At 42.3% G+C, this 27035-nt stretch overlaps 2 protein-coding genes across 4 annotated transcripts; one reads left to right on the forward strand and one right to left on the reverse strand.

The window, feature by feature from the left end:
- Positions 1–1060: 1060 nt before the first annotated feature.
- On the reverse strand, positions 1061–8184 carry tpra1 (transmembrane protein, adipocyte asscociated 1). Of its 2 annotated transcripts, none has more exons than XM_035388307.1 (11): positions 8036–8184; positions 6866–7057; positions 5565–5697; positions 4648–4734; positions 4105–4177; positions 3752–3831; positions 3400–3510; positions 2888–2948; positions 2227–2329; positions 1848–1928; positions 1061–1315 (listed from the first exon to the last, which is right to left on the reverse strand). In XM_035388307.1, the coding sequence occupies exons 1-11, from the start codon at positions 8167–8169 to the stop codon at positions 1081–1083; spliced, it is 1290 nt and encodes a 429-aa protein (XP_035244198.1). In that variant the 5' UTR covers positions 8170–8184; the 3' UTR covers positions 1061–1080. The 2 variants fall into 2 exon arrangements, with proteins under 2 accessions (XP_035244198.1, XP_035244199.1); XM_035388308.1 differs by having other exon boundaries at positions 7869–8073.
- Positions 8185–10044: 1860 nt separating this feature from the next.
- Positions 10045–26739, forward strand: bin2b (bridging integrator 2b). 2 transcript variants are annotated; one of them, XM_035387357.1, is made up of 13 exons: positions 10045–10414; positions 10994–11169; positions 14286–14366; positions 16753–16807; positions 18355–18449; positions 19039–19134; positions 19362–19469; positions 20176–20261; positions 21621–21696; positions 22351–22433; positions 24012–24765; positions 24969–25064; positions 25460–26739. In XM_035387357.1, exons 2-13 carry the CDS (start codon positions 11077–11079, stop codon positions 25571–25573), a joined length of 1737 nt encoding a protein of 578 aa, XP_035243248.1. In that variant the 5' UTR covers positions 10045–10414; positions 10994–11076; the 3' UTR covers positions 25574–26739. The 2 variants fall into 2 exon arrangements, with proteins under 2 accessions (XP_035243248.1, XP_035243249.1); XM_035387358.1 differs by having other exon boundaries at positions 11016–11169.
- Positions 26740–27035: the final 296 nt, after the last annotated feature.

A 27035-nucleotide genomic window follows, 5' to 3' on the forward strand; every position in this document is an offset into this window, starting at 1 on the left:
AGACATGAAAATACAGGGCCCTACTGGTGTCCAATACCTACAGACCAACCCATGAACTGCTTCCAAAAAATAAAATATTTAATCAAATTCAACAAGGTTCATTATTTAATGGACGTCTGTGAAGAAGAACAGGGCAGTCACTTAATGGTACCATCTAATGGTAAATCAGGGATTCTGTTACTGCAGTTGGTACTTCAGACCATGGCTCCATGGCTGTGGTCACCCGGTGTGTTTGGCGCCAGACCTGGGAGAGATTACGTGCTTTACGTGTCATTTATGGTTGTTTGACAATGATGGATGAAAAAGGTGAAGGCATTCAAAACCGGTCAAAATGGTCCAAAACAAAACTGAGCTGTTACTAAAATAAATAAGATGGACGTACAATAATTAACCTAAAATTCACAAAAAGCAGGGAACGTGAATCCGCTGTCCTCGAAGTCTGTGGTGCGCTGGGCACGCCCAGTAGCGTGCCGGCCGGGCTCGGGTGGGAGGAGCCACTGTCTGCGGGGCCTACTGAGCCTGATCTGACGCGCGCAGGAGGACCTGATGTAATACAGACACTGAGCCATACCGTTACTCGGCAACACTGACACTCCCTAACACTATAACAGTATTTCACACTGAATACAGCATTCATTTTAAATGAAAAGGAAAGCACAGCGGAGCCAGGACCGAATGGCACAGTTTAGGGGCCGTCTTCTGATGAAGCGGTTTGGCCTACGGGGCGAGGCCCAGAGACCGATGCCAAGTCATGAATCTAAAAGCCAGGAGGCACTCAGCACCAGGAAGTGAGTGTGAACGTATGTACGTTTTAATTTTTTTTTTACATTTGTAAGCTTTAAGGTTTTCAAAATGTTTAGGGAAGCGATGCTTACTGTAGCTGCTGATTGGGCAAAAGCACGAACCTCAGGACCGGTCTGGTCCGTAATGAGGCGGGTCGGGGCTCGCCCCTCCGCCAAAATGACGAAAGCTCGGCCCTCTTCCGAATTCCCGAGAGTCAGCGTGTCAGACAGCCCCGCCCCTTCCCCTCCCTCTCCCGCCGCCCCCCCCCCCTTCCCCCCCCTCGCCTCCATGGCCCCCCTAGGCATTGATGGCTCTCCAGCGGTCGCTGTCGATGCTGTTGATGCTGCCCACGGTGTAGGGCCCGGACGCCACGTCGTCCAGGTAGGCAGCAGACCCGTCGATCTGCGTGCTGGAGTAGGACCCCGACTCCAGCTCCTTCCGGCCCACGCCGTACGTGGGGGGGAGGTGCACGTCGGTGTCATCGGGCTCGTCTATCTGGGACTTGTAGGAGAACATGATCTTGGGCTCCGAGCTGCAGACAGACGAACAGACACAAGCGTTAACCACCAAACCTGTAAAGCCCATTTTTACACACAATGCTTGGGTGTGTGTGTGTGACATGTTAAGCTGACCCTGGACTACCTGTTGTGAAGGTACGGAAAATAGCCAGAGTACCGAAGCCACACTGGAGCTCATCTTCCATTAAAAAGTAAACCATACTCAATGTCCCCCTTTAACTCGCAAACACACAATCTCTGTCCCCACTTTGTTCTCTCAGCTCAACTCAAACACACCTTTCTTCCCCCTTTCACACATTAACTTTTAAACGTTTTAGGCAGCCTTTCCGTAGAGCCGCAGGCAGTCTGTGGGCGGGAGAAGAACTGCCCTTTTAGAATCAGGGCTCTGCGTGCTAAAATTTCAATTTTCCATGAAAGTCATGCACTGCTACCCTGTACTTGTGTCTCATTGCTAAATGAAACTTGCGAGGTTCAGATCCTGCCAAATGACAGGAACCGACATTCGCAGAAACAAACGTCAGGGGGCAGGTCACATTCTCTACATACCCGAAAAATCCTTTGAGGAATGTGATATAGATCAAAGGCGCAAACACGGAGAAGTAAAGGAATGTGGTCACATCCACGCAGCTGCGAAGAGACAAAACAAACCTGAATGTTCCCTCAAAATGTTCCCTCCATACAGTGTTAACAATTGCTAGTTGCTAACACAAACAATCGTATGAAAATATACACATTTCTTTTAAAATTACTGGAGTAATCTGGAGCCATTTTAAATTACTATTAATATAACTTTTACTACTATAAACAGTAATCTGGAGCCATTTTACTTTTGTAAAATCATTTCAGATGAAGTGTTTGCCTGAGACCTGCTGGTCGGTCGCTGTGGATAAGGGCGGGTGCGTGACGCGTAAAAGGGAGGCCTTACCAGAGCCCCTCGATGATCCCCGCGCACAGCAGGGTGCTGCCCACGCCCTGCACCAGGTTGAGCACGGACAGGATGGCCGCGTACACGTAGAAGCTCTTCTTGGCTGCGCGGCGAACGCGGGAAGGCGGGAAACGGAAAAAAAAGAAAGGGGGAGCAGAGGTAAGGAGGAGGAATTTCTCTTCGAGCTGCTACCCGGAGCTCACATACACCGGGGGTGTGGGCGGAATCAAACGGACATCGAATTATACCCGCCGTTTATTGGCTGGCCTGAGAGCTGGAACATGGTGGTGAACGTACCAGATTCAAATACATAGGCGTGTCATGTACTGTAACCTGCCAAACGATGATAAGCATTATCTACAAGCATGGAGGAATTTCACATTATAGTTAAAAGGGTTAACGGATTTCAAATGAAATATTGGTCCCCGGTCTGGAAGTTGCGTGCACGCTCCACTGCTGACGGTGAACACCATTGTTCTGCTGGCTCTCTCAACAGGGCAATCCCTCCCAGCCTGACTGACCAATCGTGTGCTTGTTACTGCTAGACACAGCTATTGTGTGGTGAGCACTATGAGGGGAGTTCCCCTTTCACTATAAAGAGCTGTTGGTTTGTTGAAAGGAAGGCGCTGTAAGCGTGTTTGTGGCTGTTGTGATCGCTCACATGGCAGGGATATCCTCTCTCTCACAGGGGTCTTGGGCAGGATCACTATCAGAGAATAAACCTGAAAGGAAATTGAACACAGACATCAGAGTTTTTACTCCTCACCTGCTCTCTACATGTTAGTGCCCACAACGTCTTACTCTCTCTAATACCTAGCTCTTAATCAACATACATCTATAATAGCATCAGTATGAGGAAGCTATCAAACAAACATTGATATGCATATTACATAGGAATGAGTTCAGGTAATAATTCCATAAATAATTCTAAGGCATTCGCCATGGTTAAGCATAATGGGAATTCTGACATTTTCACGTGCGTGTGCAAATAAAATGCTCCACAGGAGCAGTACACCATTGTTCAGACTATATTTCTTATTTTTGTGCATGGCTAGAAATCCTCATCTCTATAGTCTACAGCAGTATTATCCAGCTAGTATTGTCTGCTCTTGTGTTTGCGGCATGCGGTGGAATTTTCCAGTGTTGCTGAGCGCACAGCACTTCTGTAGTTACCAGAAAGAAAAAACAGGAACTGGCGAGCCAGAAGTGGCGCCCCCCATGGCCATAGATGTTGAAGTCTTCTGCAGATAGGTGCTGATCGGGATACAGGATCTCCAGAGTGCCCTGGAAACAAACACCACCGAGTCACATCTACAGCTTCTCCGAGTCACAACCCATTCATATCTACAGCCTAACTGAGTCCTAACGGAGTCAACTACAAATTCAGAGCCGCAGTGCAATAATAATAGATTTCACGTCAAGCCCCCAAGCACAGAAAATTTCAGCACCCGTTTCGTACCTTATTCGCAGTACTCTGCGGAAGACTTTAATATCGATTCATTATATCGATCGTTTTCTAAATCACCTGTGTGATGGAGTACACCAGGGCCAAGACTGCAGTGATGGCTAAAACGCGCTTGATGCTTGACTTGCTCTCCAGGTGCCCTGCGAAAAAAGAAAGAGCAAGCACAGCCATGAGGGACGCTAGTGGCGGCGCCAAAACCAGCGGCAGTACCGGTAACGTGCCGCGACCCGTCCCCAGAGCTGCGGTCCTACCAGCGCTAACAGGCACGAACCGTAAAACACGCTGCTCAAGCAAACCGGAACGCTTAAGGAATGAACAAACCCAAACGCAAGGTCTGGTAAATCTAGTTTCTTATCGCAGCTGGGGTTTAGTCGGGGATGAGAGGTTTGAGTCGGAAGCAGAAGGTCACGCACCGAAGGCCAGCCCCAGGATGATGACGCTCAGCTCGATCGTCAGGAGGAAGAAGCGAGTGATCTCCCACAGGACCTGGAGGAAAGAAAAGAGAGGAATGAGAAAGAAGTTCAGCGTTCCTCTGTGTGTCCTGGCCAATGCAGTCGGGGCATGTAATCATAACCCAGGTTAAAGAGATCATTAAAACGAATCCCTCCTCCTTCACCATAGCTGATGTGAGGTGGAAGTTCTTGGGCAAAACAGCTGCCGTCTATCACAGATGTGGGGGCAATTTTGGCAGTGGCTCAAGCAAGCCACCTGACCTTCACTGTAAATCACTGACAAGAATTGCTAACATCCTTGGCTTTGGTAGGACTCATTAATCAGCTATGACATTGGCACATTGTACAAAAGGCACAAAAACATATTGAAGAAAATTACACAGTGTACCCAAAAAAGGTCCCGTGTGTAAAGGTATTGATAGAAGCTTACTCCAAGTCCAAACGGGCGGTGGTGTTCATTGGACTGTCTCTACACCGATATTATCTATATCCACATGTACACACCTTGTCAATAATGGTAGCAGCACTGGAGGCACTGACAGTCATGGACACTATAGCACGAGTGATTCCGACTGCTGCCACAACGAACACCTGTAAGAAATGGTGGAGGTGAGACTGAGCGTATACCTGAGCTGAACCTATCACATGATGGAGGTGAGGCTGAACCTGTGCTTTCATTCCAATCGCTTATTTTATCTGTTCTTATCGCCTCGGCCCTCGCCTGACCTGGAAATCAATTGAGGTCCACCATCTTTAAGGACATTCCAACCCGTTAAAAGCTCCCGGAAGGAATGAGGAACTAGGAGGCTCCTGGATGATGCTTGTGCGTAGATACATGAGCGCATCCTTTCTGGGAGTATTTTTGGAATGCATGATGTATAAATGATCTACCTACGGATCCACCTCTCCACACCTGCCCATTTGTAACTGAAGTCGCTTCAAATCGATGCTTGAAAGAGCAAAGACCTTCAATTTGCCTAATCACTTTTCCTCAATTCTGCTGTCCTCCAACCCTTCCCTCACGTCCCCGTTGGGTGGAGCTAAGGAAGCGAGAAAAGGACACGAGGGAAGGATGCAAGAAGGTAAAGTAAGCGATTGGAAAGACCCCTATATCACATGATGGGGGGGAAACTGAGCCTGTATCACTTGGAGATGAGGCTGAGTCTGTATCACATGATAGGGGTGAGGACTGTGCCTCTATCTAACCTTAACACAGGCAATCTGTAACCGATAACTGACCCACTGACTAAAGTGGCTATGCAAAATAGGTGCAAATATACCATTCTAAACAAACTTCCCCACTACTTTCAACTTACAGCAACACAGACCTGTGGGAATGTATTTACATATGTTAGAAATAAGCTCTTGTGAACAGAATGACTAGCGTGTGGCCTCAGGATGTTTTGCGGTTCACGGCTCACCAGTATATAGAAGGTAATGAAGATGGGGCTGGAAACCAGGCGGATCTTGGCTCTGGCGGACGGCAGCTTCCACAACAGAAATATGAAGAATGCCACATTGGGCACCAGCAGCAATAGGTCCCAGAACCTCACCCTGCCACAGACGACAACAGCCAATCAAAATAACCCAGAGAGTAGCCAAACAAAATGGGCCACAAAGCATCAGCAGACAGGGGTTCCATATTCAACCCCTTTAGCACAAATTACTGCAATTAACTTGGACTACAGGATCCAGTTTATACAAAGTATGTTCCTGCTGTACCTTCATCCACAGTTCAGACTGTATGAGAACACTGCTTTAAAAGGCTACTGCTTGTTTCAAGTTATTGTGGTCATGTAAATCAAGGATTGCTATTACGTGTTGCCAGTATGTACTTTCCAAAGACATGGTGAAGTACATGGTTTTTGAGGAATTATTTATGGTTCCAGTTTCAGAAGTGTCAAGGCCTTGTTTTACCAAGTACAAGCAAAGAAACATGGTCCCTAACTAGCTTAGTTTAGCTGGACCAAAGCTGCATGAAAAAGAACAAATGTAGAAGACACGCAGACTGCTTCAATCGTGAACTATGTATTTATTGCAACATACCACAGGGCAGACCTAGGTCAAATGATTATTTCAAATACTTTGACCCTACAGACAGATTACTGACAGTTCTAACAATAGCTTCTACCAATATTCACAGCAGAGCTATTTAGTACGATCGGCACGTTCTGGTTAGTAGAACGTTTTGTTGAAAATTCACAGAGCTGCTGGAGAATTTTTGCTTTTTTCCAGTGTCTTAAGTTAAAGTATTTGTCCCATGTCCGCCACAGAGCTAACCCAAACAGGAAGTACATTTTAAGGGGAATAATGCTTTTCTGCAAAGGTGAAACTTAAACACAGAACATAGGAAATGAAAACAAAAGTAAACTAACTGGGGGATTTTGATTCACCGCTGGTTGTGCAAACCAGTATGCAAACGAGCGTGATCAATAATGATTAACAGGCCTACCGTGGGTTTTGAGTGGTGTTAGAACTATAACCTATATAACTGGTGTCCGTTTAATTTTACACACATAAAAAGTCACACATTTTAATGTAATGTATCAGCTCAATCTGTCTGAAATGGCCAGCTTCGAGGTTGAAAAACTTCCAGAAGATTCCTCAGCAACATAACACGAAAAAATGCATAACTGGAATTCAAGAAACATGTCGGTTCCGTGTTAATAAATACACTGTCTTTATTGCTATTCAGTCAAAGCGTGATGAAAGACAGCCATACCTGGAGTTGCTGATGTCTTCATAGAGGACTTGCAGACACTTGTTTGGCTTGGTTACATTTGTTTCTGTGTCTGGATCCCAGGTAGGTAACACGGAGACGTTCTCCATCGCGGTGGGGAACGCGCTGCCATTGCTGTACAGCGAAAACCTCACGGCCGCGGTCACGGCGTCCTGCATACTGTGTCCAGTTTGCCTAGGAATACCAGCCTCAGTCACACGCAACGCCACTTCTTCGAAGTTATTTATTTATTGCACAGTTCCAGTTCTGCAGCAATACTGTTTTCCAAAACAATCTTGACAAGTCTACATTTTCTGTCAGGGTGCCAATATTACATTTCAACCGTGACAGCTTTGATACCACAAAGCTTGCATTCAGCTGTCCTCCGCATGTACGTAATTACTGAATTATATGGTATTATTGGTATAATCTAGGAACTGATTACTATGTGTTTGGATAGCTAGAAAACCGCCTCGTGACAGGCAGACGTACTTTCTCCGAGCAATGAATGCATTACATAAGCGGGTGAATTCACGTAAGACTGTCACACACTAAACGTGAGCTATGTTACGCTTTTGTGACAGGTATAGTGACACGGTTTCTGCAACAAGGAGTGATTTCAGCCTGTAAACTAATGAGATTACATCTCGCTATACGTTCTTTGCTTCAATCCACCGTCATTAGCGGTGTGTATAGGGCTATTGAAATTAATCAAATTGACAAACAACATGCTTACACCAGTATCTGTTAACGTTAATCATACACTACGGAAAGCAGATTAGCAACTGTACTGAGACAGCAACTAGGTTGACATTTAAAAATAAATAAATAAATAAATAAATAAATAATTTTTAAATAAAAGGTTAGCAAAGAACTGACTAACAATCAAAACCACCTTCTATGTGTCCACATATATAGCTGCTTGCTGGCTGGTATTACGTTAACTAGCTAGATGCTATCCAGTAACGTTATTTCGCCGTTTCAGCTAGCATGGCTTGCAACTTACAAACTGAGATAGCTGCTTCACATCAACGGGAAAATGTGATACGCTGTCGTCGTCAACAGGATTATCCAAAAAACATAATTAACTGAACAATCGAGTTATTCACTACATAAATCTAACAAATCCGCTTGCACTGGTTAGCAAACAACATAAACAATTCCCTCTATCACCTGACAGGTTTCCTCTTCTGCGCTGTTCGTTTGGAGCGAAACACTTCCTTCCTGTTTGAGTAGACGTATAAGGGGTCGTCGTCGAATGCGTCGTAAACCGTTTTTTTAAGAGAAATGTAAACATTGTTTTTCATACATGAGCATGTACGTGCTAGTGGGATTGATATCCTGACAGCACTTAATAGAGTAAGTAAACCAACGTGTGTTTGTGATGTTTGACTTTTTTAAAACTAATCTGCGCTCTCTCGTCCACAAAAATTATAGTGACCGTCCCATTCACATTTGACCATAATTTACAAATGTTGCATTGTGGGATTTGTAGTAGAGGTAAAGGGATAGTAATATACCATGACTTGGTTTCGATTTATGCACTAAGATTTGCACATTGGTGCGGGGTTCCGAAAGATCAGCCAAAGCAATTGTGTAAAACAATAGCATAAATAAACAAACAAAAATGTTACTCGAAATACACCCATTGCACATGTCCATGTTCTCTTTGAAGGCATAGTTAACTTTCTGGCTTTTAAAACTTTCTGATTTCTGGTTTAAGTGCATGTTTTCATTGGCCTGTTTCATTGACAACTGTTTCCACTGAAGAATATTTTTCGCTCCCAAGGAATCGTGTCGCAATGTCGGTTTCCATTAGCGCAGAGGTCTCAGGTTACTGACATACCAACTGATAAGACTAAATGTAATTTATAATTATTTTAAGTATAATCAGGTATTATACACATGTACAACATCTGGAGGGATAAAGCACTGTACAAGCCGGAATTTGGAATTAATTTAAGTGTATTGTCTTGCTTTACATCACAAAACCCTGGAATCCCCCTACACCAGGGAAGTCAGCAGGTCACCGACGACTTCTGTAGATGTTTATATTAATCACCCTCCCTATATATATATATATATATATATATATATATATATGACTTGGCAAAACTATGCACTAAATTAAAAAAACCCACCGAAAGTTCATTATCCTTTTGACCACGTTGTAGAATATTCTTTTGCAAATGTGCTATGATTGAAGCTTAAATGTTCTGCCCTGTATCACCACTACTCAAGCTTATGAATTGCTGGGTGTCATTATAACAACTTATAACCACTGTTCTGTCTGAAGAACCTGGCTTGCTATGTCCTGTAAACCTCTAAATTATCCCCCACTTCGCGCTGAGCAGGACATTGATTAATATCACTCTCTCTGGAAAATCTGCGCAGGCTATTGAGCAGAACACAACAACACAACACACAGCACTACTCAAGTAATCACACAGCCTCTACAGCGCACAGAGAAGTAACACTGGCAGCCACGCTGAGCAGTGTATATTTGGCTGACGTGTCAATGCGTTTCGGTTTGCTGGTGAACTGAACGGAAAGAAGCAGCTGGTAAAATGCAATTTGCAGCCGCGCCTCTTCATTTGTAGGTGACAAGGTGAGGCTCTTAAGGATATTGTGTATGCTGGGCTTGGTTATTATTATTTACTGATTTGCCAAAGAATATGCGCTTTAAATAGAATCAACAATGAGATGGACATACTGCGCTCAGAAAAATCTGCAACATAATCAAGATGCAAAAATTATTCTGACCACAAGAATCATTAAATTATCTTCCATCGCTAGACGGCGGTATTACGCAACCTTGCAATTTCCTAAATACATATGTAGAAATTGCGCTTTATGCTATCAACCGTTACAGTATGCAACAATTTTCAATAGGTGTTTTGCTTGAGTGACTTACTGTGCCAGTAATAGCTAATTCTAAATCTAGAATAAAAGTAGCCTAATACACTTATATAAAGTAAGCCATTAAAGTTTACTCTGCGTTTTAAAAATTTGCTATGTTGAGACATTTCTCTACATTTTAAGGCGATAACCTACAGTGCAAAACATAACTTTCGAGTGACTGTGTGTATCTGACCTAAGGCGCTGTCCAAAACTAAATGAATCACCCGCGGAATTGATAAAGCGGTGTGTAATTCTTTGAAGGTAGGCAGCTTGTAACCGCCCTTCCGATATCAACGTACAAGGAACACAGCTTGGGGGAGTTACGCGAATTGCTTTAAAAAACTGTGGGTGGATGTGTTTAAATGATGATGTAAGTTTTTGGGTCCATGCCTGTAGCCTACACCATTTGTTCATAAATATCAAGAAAAACTAGTTGTAGTTGCATCCGTTCACGAGGAGGACACTTGTCCAAGCTTGCTGTTTTCTTCCGCTAGTCTTTTCTTTTTTCTGTTCCTCTCGGTACCAGAGCACCGTTTCACGCCCAAATAACCGAACGAACCAACTCCATTAAAAAAACTTCGTACCCCCCGTTTGCGTTTTTCAGTATCTTATTTCTCTTCATTTGGGAAAGCAGCGCCGCTTACTTTTCGGGTGAGTTTTTTTTTTCCAATCATATAGTTAGTAACTTTTGAAAGAGCACGAGGGAATATTGGTTAACATTTGATTATAGCCTGTCGCCAAATTGTTGCTCACTAGAGTTTTGGAACTGATAACCACAAGCGGTTATGTTTGTTACTGGTGATATCTCCGTAGTTATGATCTTTAAACAGACTCACTGAGTAATGATAGGAAAAATGCTTGTGTTTGTAAGTATAGTAGTAATAATAGTTTATTAGTAATAGTACAGTACGATGTTCACCATCCATAAAACTCATTCCTGTCTCATTCCAATCGTTCAGGTATTCTCCATGTCCCCACTTGTTTGAAAAGGGTGTTAGTAGCAGAGCAATAAGATCCATTGTTGTAATGCTGGGATTCAGATGTTGAATGCTGAAAGTCTCTCAACTTCCAAGTCTGGCTAGCTTGCATCTACAGGAAAACAGATGTATTTCTTCTACAAAGATAGGAGAGGGTATCCCCTACTATGAGATAATGTTGAGTGGATTTGTGTGGTGGTGCATGTATGCCTGCAAAGCCTTGTATAGCTCTGCCGCCCTCTCACCTCCCCAGCCACCCCCTCCCCCATCTGTAGCAAGGAGCATATAAAACCGCAACGACAGTTTGCAAGAGGAAGAAGAGAGCAGAGAGGAGAGATGGCCGAGAACAAGTCGAATTCTGGCGGCAGTGGCTCGGCCGGGATCTTCGCCAGGCGTGTCCAGAAGCAGCTGAGTCGCGCTCAGGAGAAGGTAGGCTGGGGAGACAGGACGGGGACACCTGGATAGCAGATGAACAGTCAGCTGGAGCCGTGTATGTGGGTCTGCCTAGAGGAAGCATACTCTACTTCTCCTTCTCGTGATAAAGAGAATAGCTGCTCCTGATGAAAACTGAGACATGCAGGGTATCAGCTTCAGCTTCTTTTGTGTTCAGGCCCCATTTTATTGTTTTTTTAGGCCTTAGAAGTAAAAAAAACAAAAAAAAAAACAATTGTATATCTATATAGAACAACAAAAATGGCAGTGTGATTTGGAGATCTGGACTGTTAACTTAAGGTTGATTTTAGTGCTGTGTCTGTCTTTTGTGGAAGTGTTGTGGACATTCCCTTTCTGAGTGAACACTGGCTTATACTGTGACACGTTGTTTGTAGCCATAGGGAAGTGAAATGTCATTGCTCTCAATCAGAAGAGGAGAGTTACTATTAGTGTTTTGAATTCATGGGAAGGTCTTTGAATTTGTAACTAATTTACATTTCGTCCATTTTTAGCACAGAACTGTCTGTTCTATATCTCTTGCTGTGTGGATATTTATGATTATTCTTTTGGGGATCACAAAACTAAGATCATTCTTAAGTGGTGTATGTAAATAAACTGAAAACGTGGCTCAGGTGAGCTGAGAAATAGACTTGGTTATGTTTCACTGCTTTTAGTTGAAATGCACCCTGCACTGTCAGACTAGTTGAGTTTGCAGTTCAAATGAACTTATTTCCAAATTCATGTTCTGTCTACAAGTTTCAATTGATTCTGAAAGGCAAATAATGTAGCCATCTCCAAAAAAATCCCTTTTTTCCACTGGAAAAGATCAATAGCCACGAAGAGATTAACATTTTGGTCATCACTGTTAGTATTGCAGCTATATGTGGATGAGTGTATTTGACATTGTGTAGGAAACTATCAAGTTCGTTATTCTGTGCAAATGAGTTAGCCAATGTTGGCATTTTGTTTGGTAGGTAACTTGGTGTCTTTTAGAAATGTATACAAGCAAACCAAAGAGAAAAAGGGATCGTTAGGAAGTTCTACTGCCATTACGTTGCTCATGACTGACGTTTTGTGCCCTACTAAGACGTTTTGTACTTTTCTAATGTGTGTATATAATGTCTGAATCACTAAAAGATGGATAAATAACCCCCTCTCTTTTTGAAGAAAACCTGACTAATTATATGCAAACATCTGGTTAAATGACATTCCAGCAAGGCATGACAAATTGACGTTCGTGTTGCAAAAAAATTGAACAGCGATTTTAGTTTTGAAAGATTGGATTCATAATGTTCTTGTCTTGTTATAAAAACTTTATGAATATATATTTTTTCTTTTGAGTTGCTGAAAAGGGATGTAGGTATGCTTTTGGGGAAGTTGGGGGGTCCCTGAAGTTCAATAGTTGACCCCAAATTGTTCTGCAATGGGCCTCAAAATAAATACGCCTGCCTTTTGGGTGTGCCTATCCTAAGCTGTTTCCAGAAAGTACGTGCTTCTCATTCTCAAATGGGAGATTCTCACAAAGGAGTTGTGTTACCAGTCCGTTTAAAATAAGTAAGCGGTATCAGTCCCTTAAAGTAAGTGGCATTAGTCGTGCCGTGCAGTTGAAACTGATACATTTTCTGTCAGAGATTCCTTGGTGGTCATTCCACTAGTGTGGCTTGCACATGTATGTGATATGTATGTTGGCGCGAAAAAGCTACTGTATTTATAGCGCGTACATCATAGGTCACCTGACATAATGTATCATGCACTGTAAAAGCATCGGTGAACAAATGCACTTTTACGCACATATGTATGTATTATGTAAGTATATACTGTAGGTTAATTTGTGTGATGGTGCACATTATGTTCACCTGCTCTAACCTTTCTGTGCTCCCTGTCCCTGTAGCCCAGTCTGCCTCTGCTGCCACGTAGCACTAGTGCTGTAATGGAGCCCGCGCTTGTGTCCTGTAGCGTCGGCTACATTTCAGGCCTTTCGGTTTCCGGTATGGCGAAAGGCCAAAACCACAGCTTATGACCTGGGACACACAATCCCATTACTGCTTTCTCAACCTGCCCCATGATCACAGGTATCCATGCCTGTGCTGTAAAATGGCGTGTTTGGGGTCTGAAGTTTTGTAACCCCTTGCCAACGGCGTATCAAAAACAGTGTATGTTAGACATTGTAACCCCTGTGTTTGTCAGGAGGCTGTCTGCTGTGAATAAAATTATTGTGACTTATTTGTGTTTGTTGAAGTTACCAAAGTCTGTTTTGCTCAGGTCATCTGCACCCGCTGCGAAAAGATTGTCCTCATATGCGGACAATGAAGTATCTATAAGCCTGTCATGCCACATTGCGTCATCCCAGGGATTCGTACTTGACGGTTATTGTAAATGTTGAGCACCACAAAATACCAGAGTGAGTCCAGAGGCATTGTTCATAGTCCGCTACAGGCTAGCATCGCCCCTCGTTCCTGGAGCTGTTTGTTTGTGTGTTTTCGCCATTGCCGCTGTGGGGACGCGGAGGCACAGATGGGCGTCTCTCTTTTCTGGGCTGAGGCCCGCTACTTCCTGTCGTCTGTTGACTTCCTCTCTCGTGTTTGGCTGTGGCTCTGGTTGGCCGCAGGGCCTGGGGGCTGCACGGTTTCCGAGCTACCCAAAATAATTGGTCTAATCAGAGAATTGACGCTAAGTGAAACTAGTTGCATACAGAGATTGCAGTTTTTGCAAAATAAGCATATAGATGTGGGTTTATTTAGGCTGTAAATGGCTTGCCCAGAAATGTCTCTTGTCTTGCGGTGTTAATCGATATATACTTGGATGTTCTTCACTTTTGTCTGTCTGGTTCCACCAGTGCTTTTACAAAGAGCAGCATTAAGACCTGCATGTAATTCCAGTGTAAAATGGCTGCTAGATGTGACCATGAAAGAGGTGATGAACAGATGAATGTGACATGTAAATGGATAGATGTGAAATATGGAAAGACTGATGTGATGAATGGATGGATTTGATCGATATGTATGTGACCTGCAGATGTAGGCTTGGATATTGCAGATAGATATTGTAGAGATGCATTGATGGATGTGGTGAATAGATGGATTCTAACCTATAGACATTTCACTGTATTGCAGGTCTTGCAGAAGCTGGGGAAAACGGTGGAGACCAAAGATGAACAGTTTGAACAGTGCTCTCAGAAGCTCCACAAACAACAGGTACTGGAGTGCTCCAACAACCACTGCTACAACCACGTCATAATGTCTGATTTCCTCACCTCTGTTTTGAGCAGTGTGTTGCTTATTAACCTCAACCTACATGTCCCTGGTTTCATTTTCTGTCTGGTGCTAGTTATTTAGTTTGGATATTAAGTGAAATCACCTTTTTTTCTGGTGTTGGTCAGTTACTAATTTGAAAGAGTTTTTACCCCTACAAATGGATTAATACATCACACTGTACCATGAAAGACTTGAAATAGTAATAGATATGAATCTCAAAGTGAAAATAAGTTAACACAATACAGGGTACAACCTGAAACATGACATTCCTGCACACTTTAATGCACAGGTGTTATTTATTTGCTGAATTTAACCATTTATGCAAAGCAAAGCCTAGATATAACTGCAACACACCTGCAGAAAGATTTAGTGACACCAGGAGTAATGGTGCACTGTTCCACTGTACAGAGTTGTTTACGCAAAAAATGGTCTGCATGGAAGGGTTTTCAGAAGGAAACCAATTCCTGCAATCTCATCACAAGAGTCACCGTATGAAGTATGCAACACCACGTGTACAAAGATTAGCTGGAGACTTTTTGGAACAAAGCGCTGTGGAGTGTTGAAACAAAAAATGTAACTCTTTGGCCACAAATGCCAAGTATACATTTGGACAAAAATGGGACGCATTTCATGAAAAGAACACCTTCCCAACTGCTAAGCATGAGGGTGGATCTATTTTTGCTTTGAGGTTCTGTGGTAGCTGGTGTAATATTATACAGGCAAAATGAAGAATGGATTTAACTAATTATCAACAAATCCAAGAAGCTAATGTCCCAGGGTCAGTGAAGAAATTGAAGCTGAAAAGAGATTGGATATTTCATCAAGACAGCCATCCAAAACATACCTCAGAATCAACCATGAACAACAAAGAAATGAGAGATTAAGGTTTTGGAACGGCCTTCCCAGCCTCCAGGCTTGAACATTATTGAAAGTCTGTGAGGAGATATCGAACATGCAGTGCATCCAAGACCTAAGAATATTTCTTAACCAGAAGGGTTCTGCTAGGAAGAGTGTGATAAAATTCCTAAAGCAGGAACAGAAAGACCGTCAGCTGGCTACCAGAAATGTTTGGAAGCTGTGATCCAGAGGAGGTGTTGCTTTTGCACATGGCATATTTGCCTTAATTTTTTCCAATATTTTAAAATCAGCAGATAAAAAGTAATTGTGCATTAAAATGTACAAAAATGTAACGTTTAAGTTTGTTCCCTGCGGAGGTTGTGTTAACTTATTTTCACAATAAGCCAGTTTGCATCCACCTGTATACTGACAGAGGATGAGATGATCCTGTGGGGTTGTATAATTTCTGCTCCTTTAAAAATCAAATTTTGGCAAGTAAATTCAATTCTGTGCCCAGCTTTTCATGTGGATTTGTTGTGTTTTGTGTGCATTGGAGAGTTTTCAGTCTTCAAAGGTGGTAAAATTTTGCACTGAGACATTTTTTGAGCGCACTCTGTAACGCAGGAAGTGTATCCACCCACAGACAAAGTGTGTTTCACCACAGTGCAGTGCTGAGCTTTTGCTCACATGTGACATGTGCACACTAGCTTCTGTTCTTGAAATGCTGTAATGCAATCAGTGTTTCTGTTAATAATAGTTAAGCAGGGCCCATATTCAGCATGAGTAATTTTTCTGGAACATCTGGTTATGCAGTATTACAAGCAAAATATGAACTCCCTGAAATGGTAGCATAGATCACTGCTGTTGGATTCTCTATCTTGCCTTATTTAAACCACTGATTAGTCACATCAGATACACAGATGAGGATTTGCATTAGTGGATGTAAAATAAGGAAAACTCAGACTAATGGATGGGAATAGTATCATTTATTGTAGCCGTTTGGGATGTGACTATGGTGATGGTTTATTTAAACAAAGGGAAAAGTTGTGAGGCTTACAAGCTTGTAAGTTGTTGAGCACACGCTACCTGATAAAATTCAGTCTTGAAGTCAATCATTCACATGTTCTGGCCATATTTCTGAATATAGGTGTTCTTAATTATACAGGCTACTTACAAAATTTGCCCTCTGTGTTTTACATATAGATATATGTTTTTTCTTCTGTGATTATTTATGTTGTTTTTCTTGCTGTATTAATTTATTGAATGAATGCAGCTTTCTCTGATTTTGTTTTGACAGTTCTTACACCTGTATTGCCAATGTTTTGTCTTTTACCCATTTTTCTCCATTTACATAATGCATGTTTTTTTGGACAGAAATATGTTAAATGTACTAGCTATGAAAAGATGATGTTTGCTAAACATTAGTTATTTTATGGGAAAGCGTCAGAGAGCATCAGGAAACTGAAGCCACATTCTCCTTTAATTTCAGAGCGATGGAAACCGCCTTTTCAAAGACGTAAAGGCATACTTCAATGCTGTCAAAGGTACTGTTATTTCTATTCATATTATTGCTTACTGATTTTTCAGTAATACACCCCAGTCATATCAGACATGCTGGGGTCTAATCCTTAATTTACTGGTGGTAAGGGTACTTGGCAAATAAAATAAGAAAGATTTAAATATACGTTTAAAACCTAGTAAGAACTGGAGTTAGCTGGGAGCCATTTTAAAATATTGTGGCTCTTAAAATTCAGTGAATGTTCTGCCTCTGACCCACTTGGGCATGGTGTTCCACAATTCAGTGCGTACAGACTTAAGAACCTTCACACACCTCCAGCAATGTACCTCAGGGATATCATGAAGTCGAGCTTCTGCAGATCTATGGGAGGTTTGGGGCTGGTGTTTTTCTCGAAGGTAATTTGTGTGTAATTTATATGCTGAGCCATTTCATTATTTAAAAACGAGCACAAAATAAGTTGTGTAACCAAGTTATTTTAAGCTACGAAACTCACTGACAAACAACGTAATGATTCAAGTTGAGGTGTAAAGTGTGCTCTATTTTTTGTTTCGCTGAAAGTGTGTGGTCTTCGAGCAAGTTGAAGCTGTTTTTTTGGGAGAGCAGAAGAAAGAGCATTATATTAGTCTATTATACTCCTTAAAAGCACGTATTAATCCTCTGCCTGTGTGAGAAACAGCTGTGCTAACAGCTGTGTGTTGGGGCGGACTGCTTAAGAGAGGTCAGACTTGGCCGTGTCTTCAGCGTAGGATTTTTTAGTTGATTCACTGCTCTATTCTGGGAATAGAGAGTGAAAGTGGAGGAAGAAGTGGGCTGAGCTGGCTGTTAGACCGCAAAACATTCTGTTTGTTGCAGTGCTGTTCTCGTGGCCTTCAGACACACTCTCCGTTTTACAGAGAAGGGTCAACGTGGAATTGTTTTAGAAAATGGTTGATAAGAGGGAGACTCCCAGCCATCCACATTCATAGCGCCATGTTACAGGAAACCACTGATAGTATGACCTTTAGATACGGCTAAATGTACGGTTGCGCAGACTTGCCCAAAATAACTGTCAGGAGGAACAAGCAGTCCAGTGTGGTACCCTACTCTATATAATTTTAACCTTGCTAGTTTCATTTCCCATAGTAAGCAATGGAACTGAATTATAGGATGGTATGTTTAAAAAAAAATTAAAAAAAATTTCTCATTTATAATAATCATTGTGTTCACAATCCTATGATCACATTGTGTTTAGTACTGAGCTAATTTTAGTGTAGCTACAGTTGGAACCTGGAGGAATACAGTATGACAATATTAGAGGCATCTCACTATTGGCTATGCTATTTGTGAGTCTGTGACCTCATTAGGGGTACTATGCCACTTGTGGTGTACGATTCTGTATGACATCAATTAAGGCTTTACGCTGTTGTGTGTGATTCCGTATGACATAATTAGAGCTATCTCCCTGCTGGCTGGTGATTCTGTATAACATAATTAGAGGCACAAATCTGCTGGTTGTATGCGATTCTGTGTGACATCATTAGAAGTATTGCACAGCTGGCCTTGTTTGAGATACTGCCCTGCTCTACTCCACAGTGATGCGTGAGACCACGAAGCGGTTGTCCCAGTCGCTGAAAGATGTGTACGAAGAAGACTGGCAAGGTGGAGATGACTTGGCAGTTATTGTGGAAGTGAGTGCCTGAGCCCTGCAGGGACTGCTTTAGTCAGGTCCCGCCCACAACATGAGTGGCCACACCCACAGCATTTCTGACCACACCCATTTAATATCTGACCCCTCTCACAACAACTGTCCTCTCCTGCCCACTCTCATATTTGTCTGTTGCTCTCACTCACTCAGGTTTTTAGCCTATTATTAAAGGAAAAAATATTCTGCACACCAAAGTACTCTCAACTAAAATGTATTGTCTGCATGACAAAGACAATATTTCCATCAAGTAGGTCTTTCTTACGTGACTGGACCCGAGAAAGACCTATTTGGTTGAAACTCCAGTCAACATTTCTCTGTATAATCACATTTGGTGTTGTTGGTGTGAAGGAGTGTGCTTTGACCTATAAGATTAATACATTTCAGGTATGGGAGATTGAAGGCAGTGAGGTTTTTAGATGGCCTTAATACAACATGGATTCTGTAATACTGATGAGCTTCTGGTTGTCCTAGTTATGGAAATGGTGGGAGGCACTTTCCTATGTGTTCAAATTTGGGCAGTGCTGACCTGTCCAGCTATGCCAGTGCAGTCACTTTTCTTCCCTCCATGAAAGAGTGAAGACCTTCTGTGGAACGACTACGAGGAGAAGTTGGCAGACCAAGCTGTCCGCATCATGGAGAATTACATAAGCCAGTTCCCTGAAGCCAAGGTCGGTCTTAAAGCCACTTCATCAAACTGTTGTTGTACTCCTTAATGCTATTTCATTAATGTTTACTCCTGTTTGTCAGCTGTGAAAATGAAATTCCAAATAGGGAAAATCTTGATATGCTGTACTGAATACATCTTTATTTGAACAAACACTGTAACCTCACTGTCCCGTGAATAGTGTCTCTCGCGATCTTGACTTTTTTTTCCCCATTTTGTCCCTGCCTCTAGGAAAGAGTTGCCAAACGTGGCAGGAAGCTAGTGGACTACGATTCCTCCCGCCACCACCTGGAGGCACTGCAGAGTGCCAAAAAAAAAGATGAAATCAAAATAGCAAAGGTCAGATTACAGGAACTTGTCAGGGTTTGTCAGAGGAGTGAGCCAGTTTGTTCATAAAATTGAATTCGTAATTAGATATAATTACCTCTGCCAAGGAGGTTATGTAATTACATCCGACAGAAATATCTGAAAAAATAATGGCCAGATTGCCATGAAATTTCATACTCCCAAGAGGAAGAAACCAATTGATTTTGGTGACCCCATGACCTTTCCTCTCGTGCCACCATCAGTCCAATCTTTCAAATTGTGATTGACGCATCTCAAAAAGTAATGGCTGGATTGCAATGAACTTTCTGTGCACATTCATGTTCCCAAGAGGAAGAAATCTATTGATTTTGGTGACCCCCTGACCTTTCCTCTAGCGCCACCATTAGGCCAAACATATCTTTTAAAAATAATGACTGGATCACCAAGACATTTGCTGTGCAGATTCATGTGCTGGGAGATTGTTGTGCCTTGGCAGAGGTCTACTCTCTAACGAGTGCATTCTTTCCATTTGTAATATCATTTCATAATATTTCACCATGTAAGTCCCAATTCGATTATTACTGGACGAGAGGTGTCCTGTCTTGTATTGCCCTGGTTTTATTGAGTTTTTTTGTATTTTGATGAAGATTTGTTGAGGACGTATAATGACATCCATTCTCAGGAATGTAATTTTGCCTCATCACACAATAACAGATTCACTGTACTCCTGTGTACGCAGGCTGAGGAAGAATTTCACAAAGCTCAGACCGTGTTCGAGGACATCAATCGAGAGCTGAGGGAAGAGCTGCCCGTCCTCTATCAGAGGTGAGTTCCACACAGTAGACTGATGAGCTCAAACCTGGTACAGCACACCAGGTAAGTACTGTACACTACGACGGGAAATGTCAGTGACATCCACAGTGAGGCTGCTTCTGTGCTCACTCTAAAGCTATGGCGTGAATTATTTGAGGTTTAACCATGTGACACCACAGCTGCCTTTCCTCTTTTCGAGTCTATTTCAGGCAAATGGTATGCTTTTTCAGGCTTGTTTTCAGAACAGTTCTGAATCAAAGAAATGTACATTTGGATGCATAATCACACCTTATTAATTAGCATACACAATTTATCTTCAAGGAATCATAAGATTCATACTTACAAACAAAATATTAAATAAGTGTTTTTAAATGTAAATTTACTCCTTTGCAAAATGGAGTGTCTTAAAACGGTGTTTTTGAATAAATGTTGGCCAAATGACGTTTAAAGGCATGACTTTACATTAACCTGGAGAACAAATAGTTTACTGCCCACAGGTAATTATGTTTATATATTCTTCTTTGCATTTCTATCAGTGTTACTGGTTGTAGTACTGAATATGACTACTGATTTGCACCAGTGATTTGCATACTGACAATTCATGTGGTCCAAGAGAAGCAAATTCAGTTGAGGTCACAGGTCATTGTGCTTGTTTGGAGGCAGCAGTGTAGTCTAGTGGTTATTGAACTGACCTTGTGACTCAAAGGTTGTTGGTCAGATTCCCATCTGTACCTGTGAGCAAGGTACTCAACCTGACCTGCTTCATTAAAATGCTTGGCTGTATAAATGGATTGTATGTAAAATGGAATCGCTGTAAGATTCTCTCCATAAGAACCTCTGCTAAATGCAAAAATGTAATGTAGTGCAGGGAATGATGGTGCATGGAGAGGAGGGCTCTCTGACCTCTGTGACATGGTCCACTTTCACCTCCATTGGGAGAGGGTCCCCATTACTTCCTTATCCCGATGTGATGAGAAGTGGCAGCTGATGTCATGATGGTCAGGAGAGCTCACGATTATCTGTGCTGTCCCAGATTTATTGAGTGTAACAATACAACTAGGTATTTAAAATTGGGGGGTGAAGCGAAGGAAGCATTAAAAATACTAATAAATACTAATAACATATGCTAAGTAACATTTTAAAGGTTCTCATTTAAAGGGCCACATTTTGAATAATTACCAGATATAGGAATATCAACATGGAAATGCTAATTTTGGTGAATAATTCTGTTTTGATTTGTTGTTTGGCAAATTGAATTTTTTTTAGGATAATTCAGTCATCAGTCAAATATAATTTTTGCAGGGTAACTCTGTTATACATTTTGGGCAAAGAAAGACATGGTATACAATTGTTTTCCCTTCTTATTTACAGCCGAATAGGATGCTATGTGACAGTCTTTCAGAACGTCTCCAATTTAAGGGATGTGTTCTACAAGGAAATAAGTAAGGTAAGATTTACCTCGCATATTTTGACAGGGAGTGTGTGTGAAAAAAGACAGACTCTAACTGAAATTGATGACTGTACTGAGTCACAGCTGCTTGAATGTAAAAATGGATCTTTCTTATATTACTGTTCTTATGGGGGATTTCACAAAGCTTTAAACAAGTTCAATTCTTAATCTAGAAAACAGTTTGAAATGCAGCCCATCATTTTTTTTTTTTTTTGAGTTATGTGAAATGCCATTTCGTTGATACGCTCATTTCCCAAAATGGCAAAAAATCCAATATGGTTGACACTGTGAATCCTTGAGGGAAATTTGTTCCTAGTGAGGGGAGAAGTCTAGGTATGAACTTTCCAGACTGTCAGTTAGTCAGTGTTGCATGTGGGTCCATGCTTCCTATGCTTTCATGCATTTTCTGTTGTTCATTAGAGTGCCGCCATCTGGCCAACTAGTGGCCAATTGATATGGGTTGCGTGCATAATCTACAAATGTGCCTACTTTGGTGACATGCTGATATTCATTGGTTTTACAGGATTAAACAATATCAGTTGGGGGCCTATGCACTTCTGAGACTTAGTCCCTAAAAACGTGTATCGATGCAGAGAAGTGACCCCACCCTTTATCCTCAGCTTTAACTGGGTGAAAATTCAATTCTTTCAGCTGAACAACAATCTGTACGATGTGATGAAGAAGCTGGAGATGCAGCACTCAGACAAGGCCTTCATCATCAAGGGCTGGGAAAGGTATGTGCGTTATTAGCACTGTTTTAGTCTACAGGCGAACAAAAGCTATTTTTAAAAGTCACTGCTTAAGGTTCTTCTCTTTCATGCTTGTGGGGATATTCGTATGTCACTGGGTCCCACATATTATGGTATGTGAAAATGCGATTATATGGGTGGGTGATGGGATAATATTCCAAAACGGCTTGTAACATAGCTTTGATACACACTTGCTGTTACGAGCAGGTTTCCAGACCACAAGTGCCTAACCCAGATAAGATCACTGTTGGATTGTCCACATAGTTCTTGCCTGCCTCATTTTCCACGTGGGTCTGTCTCATCCTGTCTGGTCTGTCGTCACATTGTCTGCTCTCCGGCTCTGATTGCGCAATCAGAGATGTCACACTATTTGTTTTGCTCCTCTCTCCTTACGCCACCTCACACACAAATTAAATATATTGAGAAACATGTTGGTGAGTCATGGCATGCAATTTCCTGCACATCTGTTCTTATTACCTCCTGATGCCCGGCAGAAAAATGTTGTACTGTAATTTTTTTGACCAAAACATGTTTTCAAAAATATGATTTAAAATTTTTTTTTATTGATTGTCCCTTGTAGTGTAGGTTTCAGCATAGCAGAATATATGGTTCTCGAGACAAAAATGTATTGCCGCTGCTAAAGAGGACAATATACTATTTAATTGACTTTTACAGCAATCATTTAAAACATTTTATACTATCAGAAATAAATTTTCATGACACATAACCTGGATTGTGTTGCAGATCCTTTTCTGCGACTTTTTGTATATACCCCTAAGTATAGAAACACGGTATCCTAAAATAATAATGCTAAATATATTTTACAAGCTTTAATTATTCAACTTAAAGGTTGTGTCAGTTTATGAAATAGAAAGCTCATTGCATTGAAATATGCCCTGTTTTTTTAATTTCTGTAATTTCAAAACTTAATGTATAATGTTTAAGTGATTCACAACCATCCAAAATGTATCCATTGAGACAATGTATTGTGTATGGAACAAGTACGCTAAATGTCATCTCTGGAATATGGCCAATATTTATACCTCTGACTTAAGAAGATATTTTAAAACGCATGCACGCTGTTTGTAATGTACAGTATATGCACACTCATGCAAGGAAAGGCGACACAAGATTGTTTGTTTTAATTTCGGCAGAAATAATGCACACAAAAATTGTAGACTTGGTAACTGAATTTACTATTTCAAGTTTTTGTTTGAGGATGTGCTTCCATGCAGAGATGGAATCAGTCTTAGTAAATTCAGACGAATTCTGGACTTAGGAATTCCTCATTAGACACAAGAAGATGCATACATTTGATATAAAGGCTAGTTATCAACTATTGGTAGGAATGATGGTTCCCTTTTCAGGTTCACAAAGGTTTTTCATAAATTACGATTCAACGTACACTTTTACTGTTCTGTTGATTAAGTTTTATGGTGTTCCTCAATTATTACAGATACTGTGTTCTCCATGTCTCACTGACTTCACAACAGTTCAACTCTTGAGAGTTTGGTTAAGGTTCCTAAGCGTGTGCTGATGTTACTGTTTTCCTTCTCTCCGTAGCAATAGCGCTGGGACTGCTTCTAAGAAGAGGCGATCCCTGATGATTTCCGCCCCAATCCCCTGCAACACGGCGTTCCCCTCGGACCACGGCTCCAGCCTCGGGCCCATCCAGGGGGAGGACCAGAAGAAAATGGCCGCCGATGCCGCCGTTCCCGCCGAGCAGGCCGCCGACGCGGCCGGCTCCTCCCCCGGAGAGGCCTCCGATCCCGAGGAGCCCGAGGTGAACTCGGACGACTGCAGCGACCCGCCCGCGGCCGCGAGCGACGAAGAGGCCGCGCGTCCGGTGCACGAGGAAGAGGGGCGGGAGAACGAGGGGAAGGAGGAGGAAGAGGACGAGAAAGGCCCGGAGCCGTGCGCGGCCCAGGCGGAGCGGGACCCCGCAGAGGAAGGCCCGGCCGAAAATCCAGGACGGGGGGAGAACGGCGAGGATGGGAGCACGGCGGCACCCGGGTCCGACCCGGAGGATGGGAGCACGGCGGCACCCGGGTCCGACCCGGAGGATGGGAGCACGGCAGCGCCCGGGTCAGCCCCGGAGGACAGGAGCGCGGCACCCGGGTCCGACCCGGAGGACAGGAGCGCGGCACCCGGGTCCGACCCGGAGGACCCGGCGCCCGGGGATGCCGACGACAGACCGGTACCGGCTCCCCGCAGAGCTTCGGAGAAAAGGATCAGCCTCAAACTGGACACGAACGGCGTGGAGGCGGAGCCCGCGGGCGCAGTCGAGACCGAGAATCCACCCGGGTTTCTCTACAAGGTGAGAGAGATTATGTGAGACGGGGACCTCAAACTCGAGGCCTGGGAGTCAGCAGGAAATAAGTGCACAGTGCTCTGTGGGCTTCATCTTTGACCTTCTCAGATTTTTCAGAAGTTTTCAGCAAGAACGAGAGTCTTAATCATTGTAGCCCTGTCTAAAGTTCTGTTCGTAACAGTGTGGGTTCATTTTCCCTGTTGCTTTAGGGTGTGGCGAAAGAGAGCCATGTATCCGAGGAAGAGGGACATCTGCAGTTCGAGGAAGGAGATGTAATTCTTGTCATCAGCTATGGTGAAGAAATGGTCAGTACATTTTATATTGCCTAAATCTGTTTTTTTTTTTTTTCCTTGATAAAAAAAAACAATCCATTGTTGATCTTTAAGGGTTCATCTACTTTCTCAGGCTTATGTTCTCACAGTACTTCGAGTCAGAGATTGAGTGTCTGGGATCAAAACTTTGTTTTAACTTGTCAGCAGCCTATTGCCAATACAAATTGTATAATGTTTTAAAATTTATCAGCACCACTGAAAATGTGTTCTTGTTCGGACTATTGTTGAATGCAGCCACCCTCCCCCCTTCCGATGATAAAAAGAATTTAATTCATCGTCATTAATTTGGACGTAATTCAGGTTAGGATTGATATTAAAGGTGTTACTCATACCAGCATTGGCTGTAATGATATTCCCCTGTCACTCAGCCCAAAGGCATGGCCAGAGGAGTGAAGGAAAGCGACTGGATCCAGCACAAGGATCAACTGGATCACTCCGGGATCTTCATGGAGAACAGGATTCGGCAGGTTGATGCTGAGTAGCGCTCAGGTTTCTCTTGCGCTTCCTTGGTCCATTGTTGGGGGGAAAAGACAGAGACGCAATACATGCAGCCATGGGCTTGTGTGCGCTAGAAACTTCCGGGAGCCAGACTGTCATGCCCTGACCATAAAACTTTTTGAAGGACAGACTTGTGTCCCAGGACTGTGAATCTCATATTTTTTTCATCAGGCAGAATCAAATGAACACAGTATCTTCAGCTTTGCCTGGTCCTGGCCTCCCCTTCAAAGTCCTTCAGCAGCCAATCAGCATGAGAGACGAGGCTCCTATGTGTCCCCAGCAGGTATGCGATTGGCTGAAATTATAGCTCCTCCTGGCTAACTACAATCTATGATCCTGTGCCAATACAAACTGCTGTATGCACTGATATTATGTCTTGTAGTAAGCTCTCCTGCATACAGAATCCATAGTTGTTTAATATATAATGAATCGTCCCAAGAAACAGTTCAGATTTATAGTAAACTAAATTCTAAAGAGATCAATTGTAATACTGATAGAATATAATCCATGGGTGTTTTGTCTCCCAAACTGAGTATTGCGTTTTCAGATTTCACAGCTGAACTCTTGGAATGGACACTTAATGTAGCCAAATGTTAGCATCCTGATTTTAAGAAAGTCACAAAGGCATAAATGAGCACCTTTTTTAACTCATGCTGTGAATTGCATCTGTGTACAAGTGTTTTTTCAAATGTAACTGTTCTGTTTTTCTGTCATATTACAAATATGTGACAAAATTATTGAGAGCAATGCTTGCTCATATGGGTGAGCCATATTATAGGTCACTTATGAATGTTTTAAATTTAACCAAAATAAAAGTTTGAACTTAAATAGGGCTTGAAATAACTTCAATTTCGAAGTCATATTGTCTTTTATTTTTGTTTCTTCACAAGATGAGAGGGACACTGATGTCGTGATGAGTGTTAAATGTTTTTGTCTTCCTGAAATGTTCATGTTTTATATGAGAATTGTTTAAAAAAATTAATTTGCAACAGACTTGGATAAGCTACATTAGCTGAATATCCTTGTACTCAATTACTGTTCTTGCATATGACCAAGTGAAATGTATGACTTGTGTGTTTCTGCAGTCATAAATATTTTAAATTTTCAAAGCTTATTGTTTCAAAATCAAAATAATAAAACAATTACCAAATTTTGTTAGTGATTGGTTCACTGTTTAAGCTATTCACTGTTGACATATGCTACAATGTCGTGGTTGTTCGCAGTACTGTTAAACATGATACACAGCTCGGCATTCTCCTTTTGCGAACGACTTGTCCGTACTCTGCAGTTGTTCTGTCTGGACGTGCTGGTCATTCGCTTCTTAAATTCCTGAGGTAGCTTCTGCAATTAGCCTTGCTCCAGCTTCAGGGAACTGAGTAGGGTGATTCTGATAACCGCACCCCAAACACAGTGGTAGATATGCTACGTGACGGCCGCTTCATGCAT

This window comes from Anguilla anguilla, chromosome 13 (assembly GCF_013347855.1).
Source record: "Anguilla anguilla isolate fAngAng1 chromosome 13, fAngAng1.pri, whole genome shotgun sequence".
In the NCBI taxonomy this organism is placed as follows: Eukaryota; Metazoa; Chordata; class Actinopteri; order Anguilliformes; family Anguillidae; genus Anguilla; species Anguilla anguilla.

What these genes read in the sequence shown, in the direction of transcription:
- tpra1 (XM_035388307.1), bottom strand. Translation starts at nt 8,169, where the DNA reads ATGAAAAACAATGTTTACATTTCTCTTAAAAAAACGGTTTACGACGCA. An exon ending in AGAGAGGATATCCCTGCCAT is followed by an intron (nt 2,330 to 2,887) that starts GTGAGCGATCAC and finishes TTCGCCGCGCAG; the next exon opens with CCAAGAAGAGCTTCTACGTG. An exon ending in TTCCTCAAAGGATTTTTCGG is followed by an intron (nt 1,316 to 1,847) that starts GTATGTAGAGAA and finishes GTCTGTCTGCAG; the next exon opens with CTCGGAGCCCAAGATCATGT.
- bin2b (XM_035387357.1), top strand. Translation starts at nt 11,077, where the DNA reads ATGGCCGAGAACAAGTCGAATTCTGGCGGCAGTGGCTCGGCCGGGATC. An exon ending in TGAGTCGCGCTCAGGAGAAG is followed by an intron (nt 11,170 to 14,285) that starts GTAGGCTGGGGA and finishes ACTGTATTGCAG; the next exon opens with GTCTTGCAGAAGCTGGGGAA. An exon ending in ATACTTCAATGCTGTCAAAG is followed by an intron (nt 16,808 to 18,354) that starts GTACTGTTATTT and finishes TCTACTCCACAG; the next exon opens with TGATGCGTGAGACCACGAAG.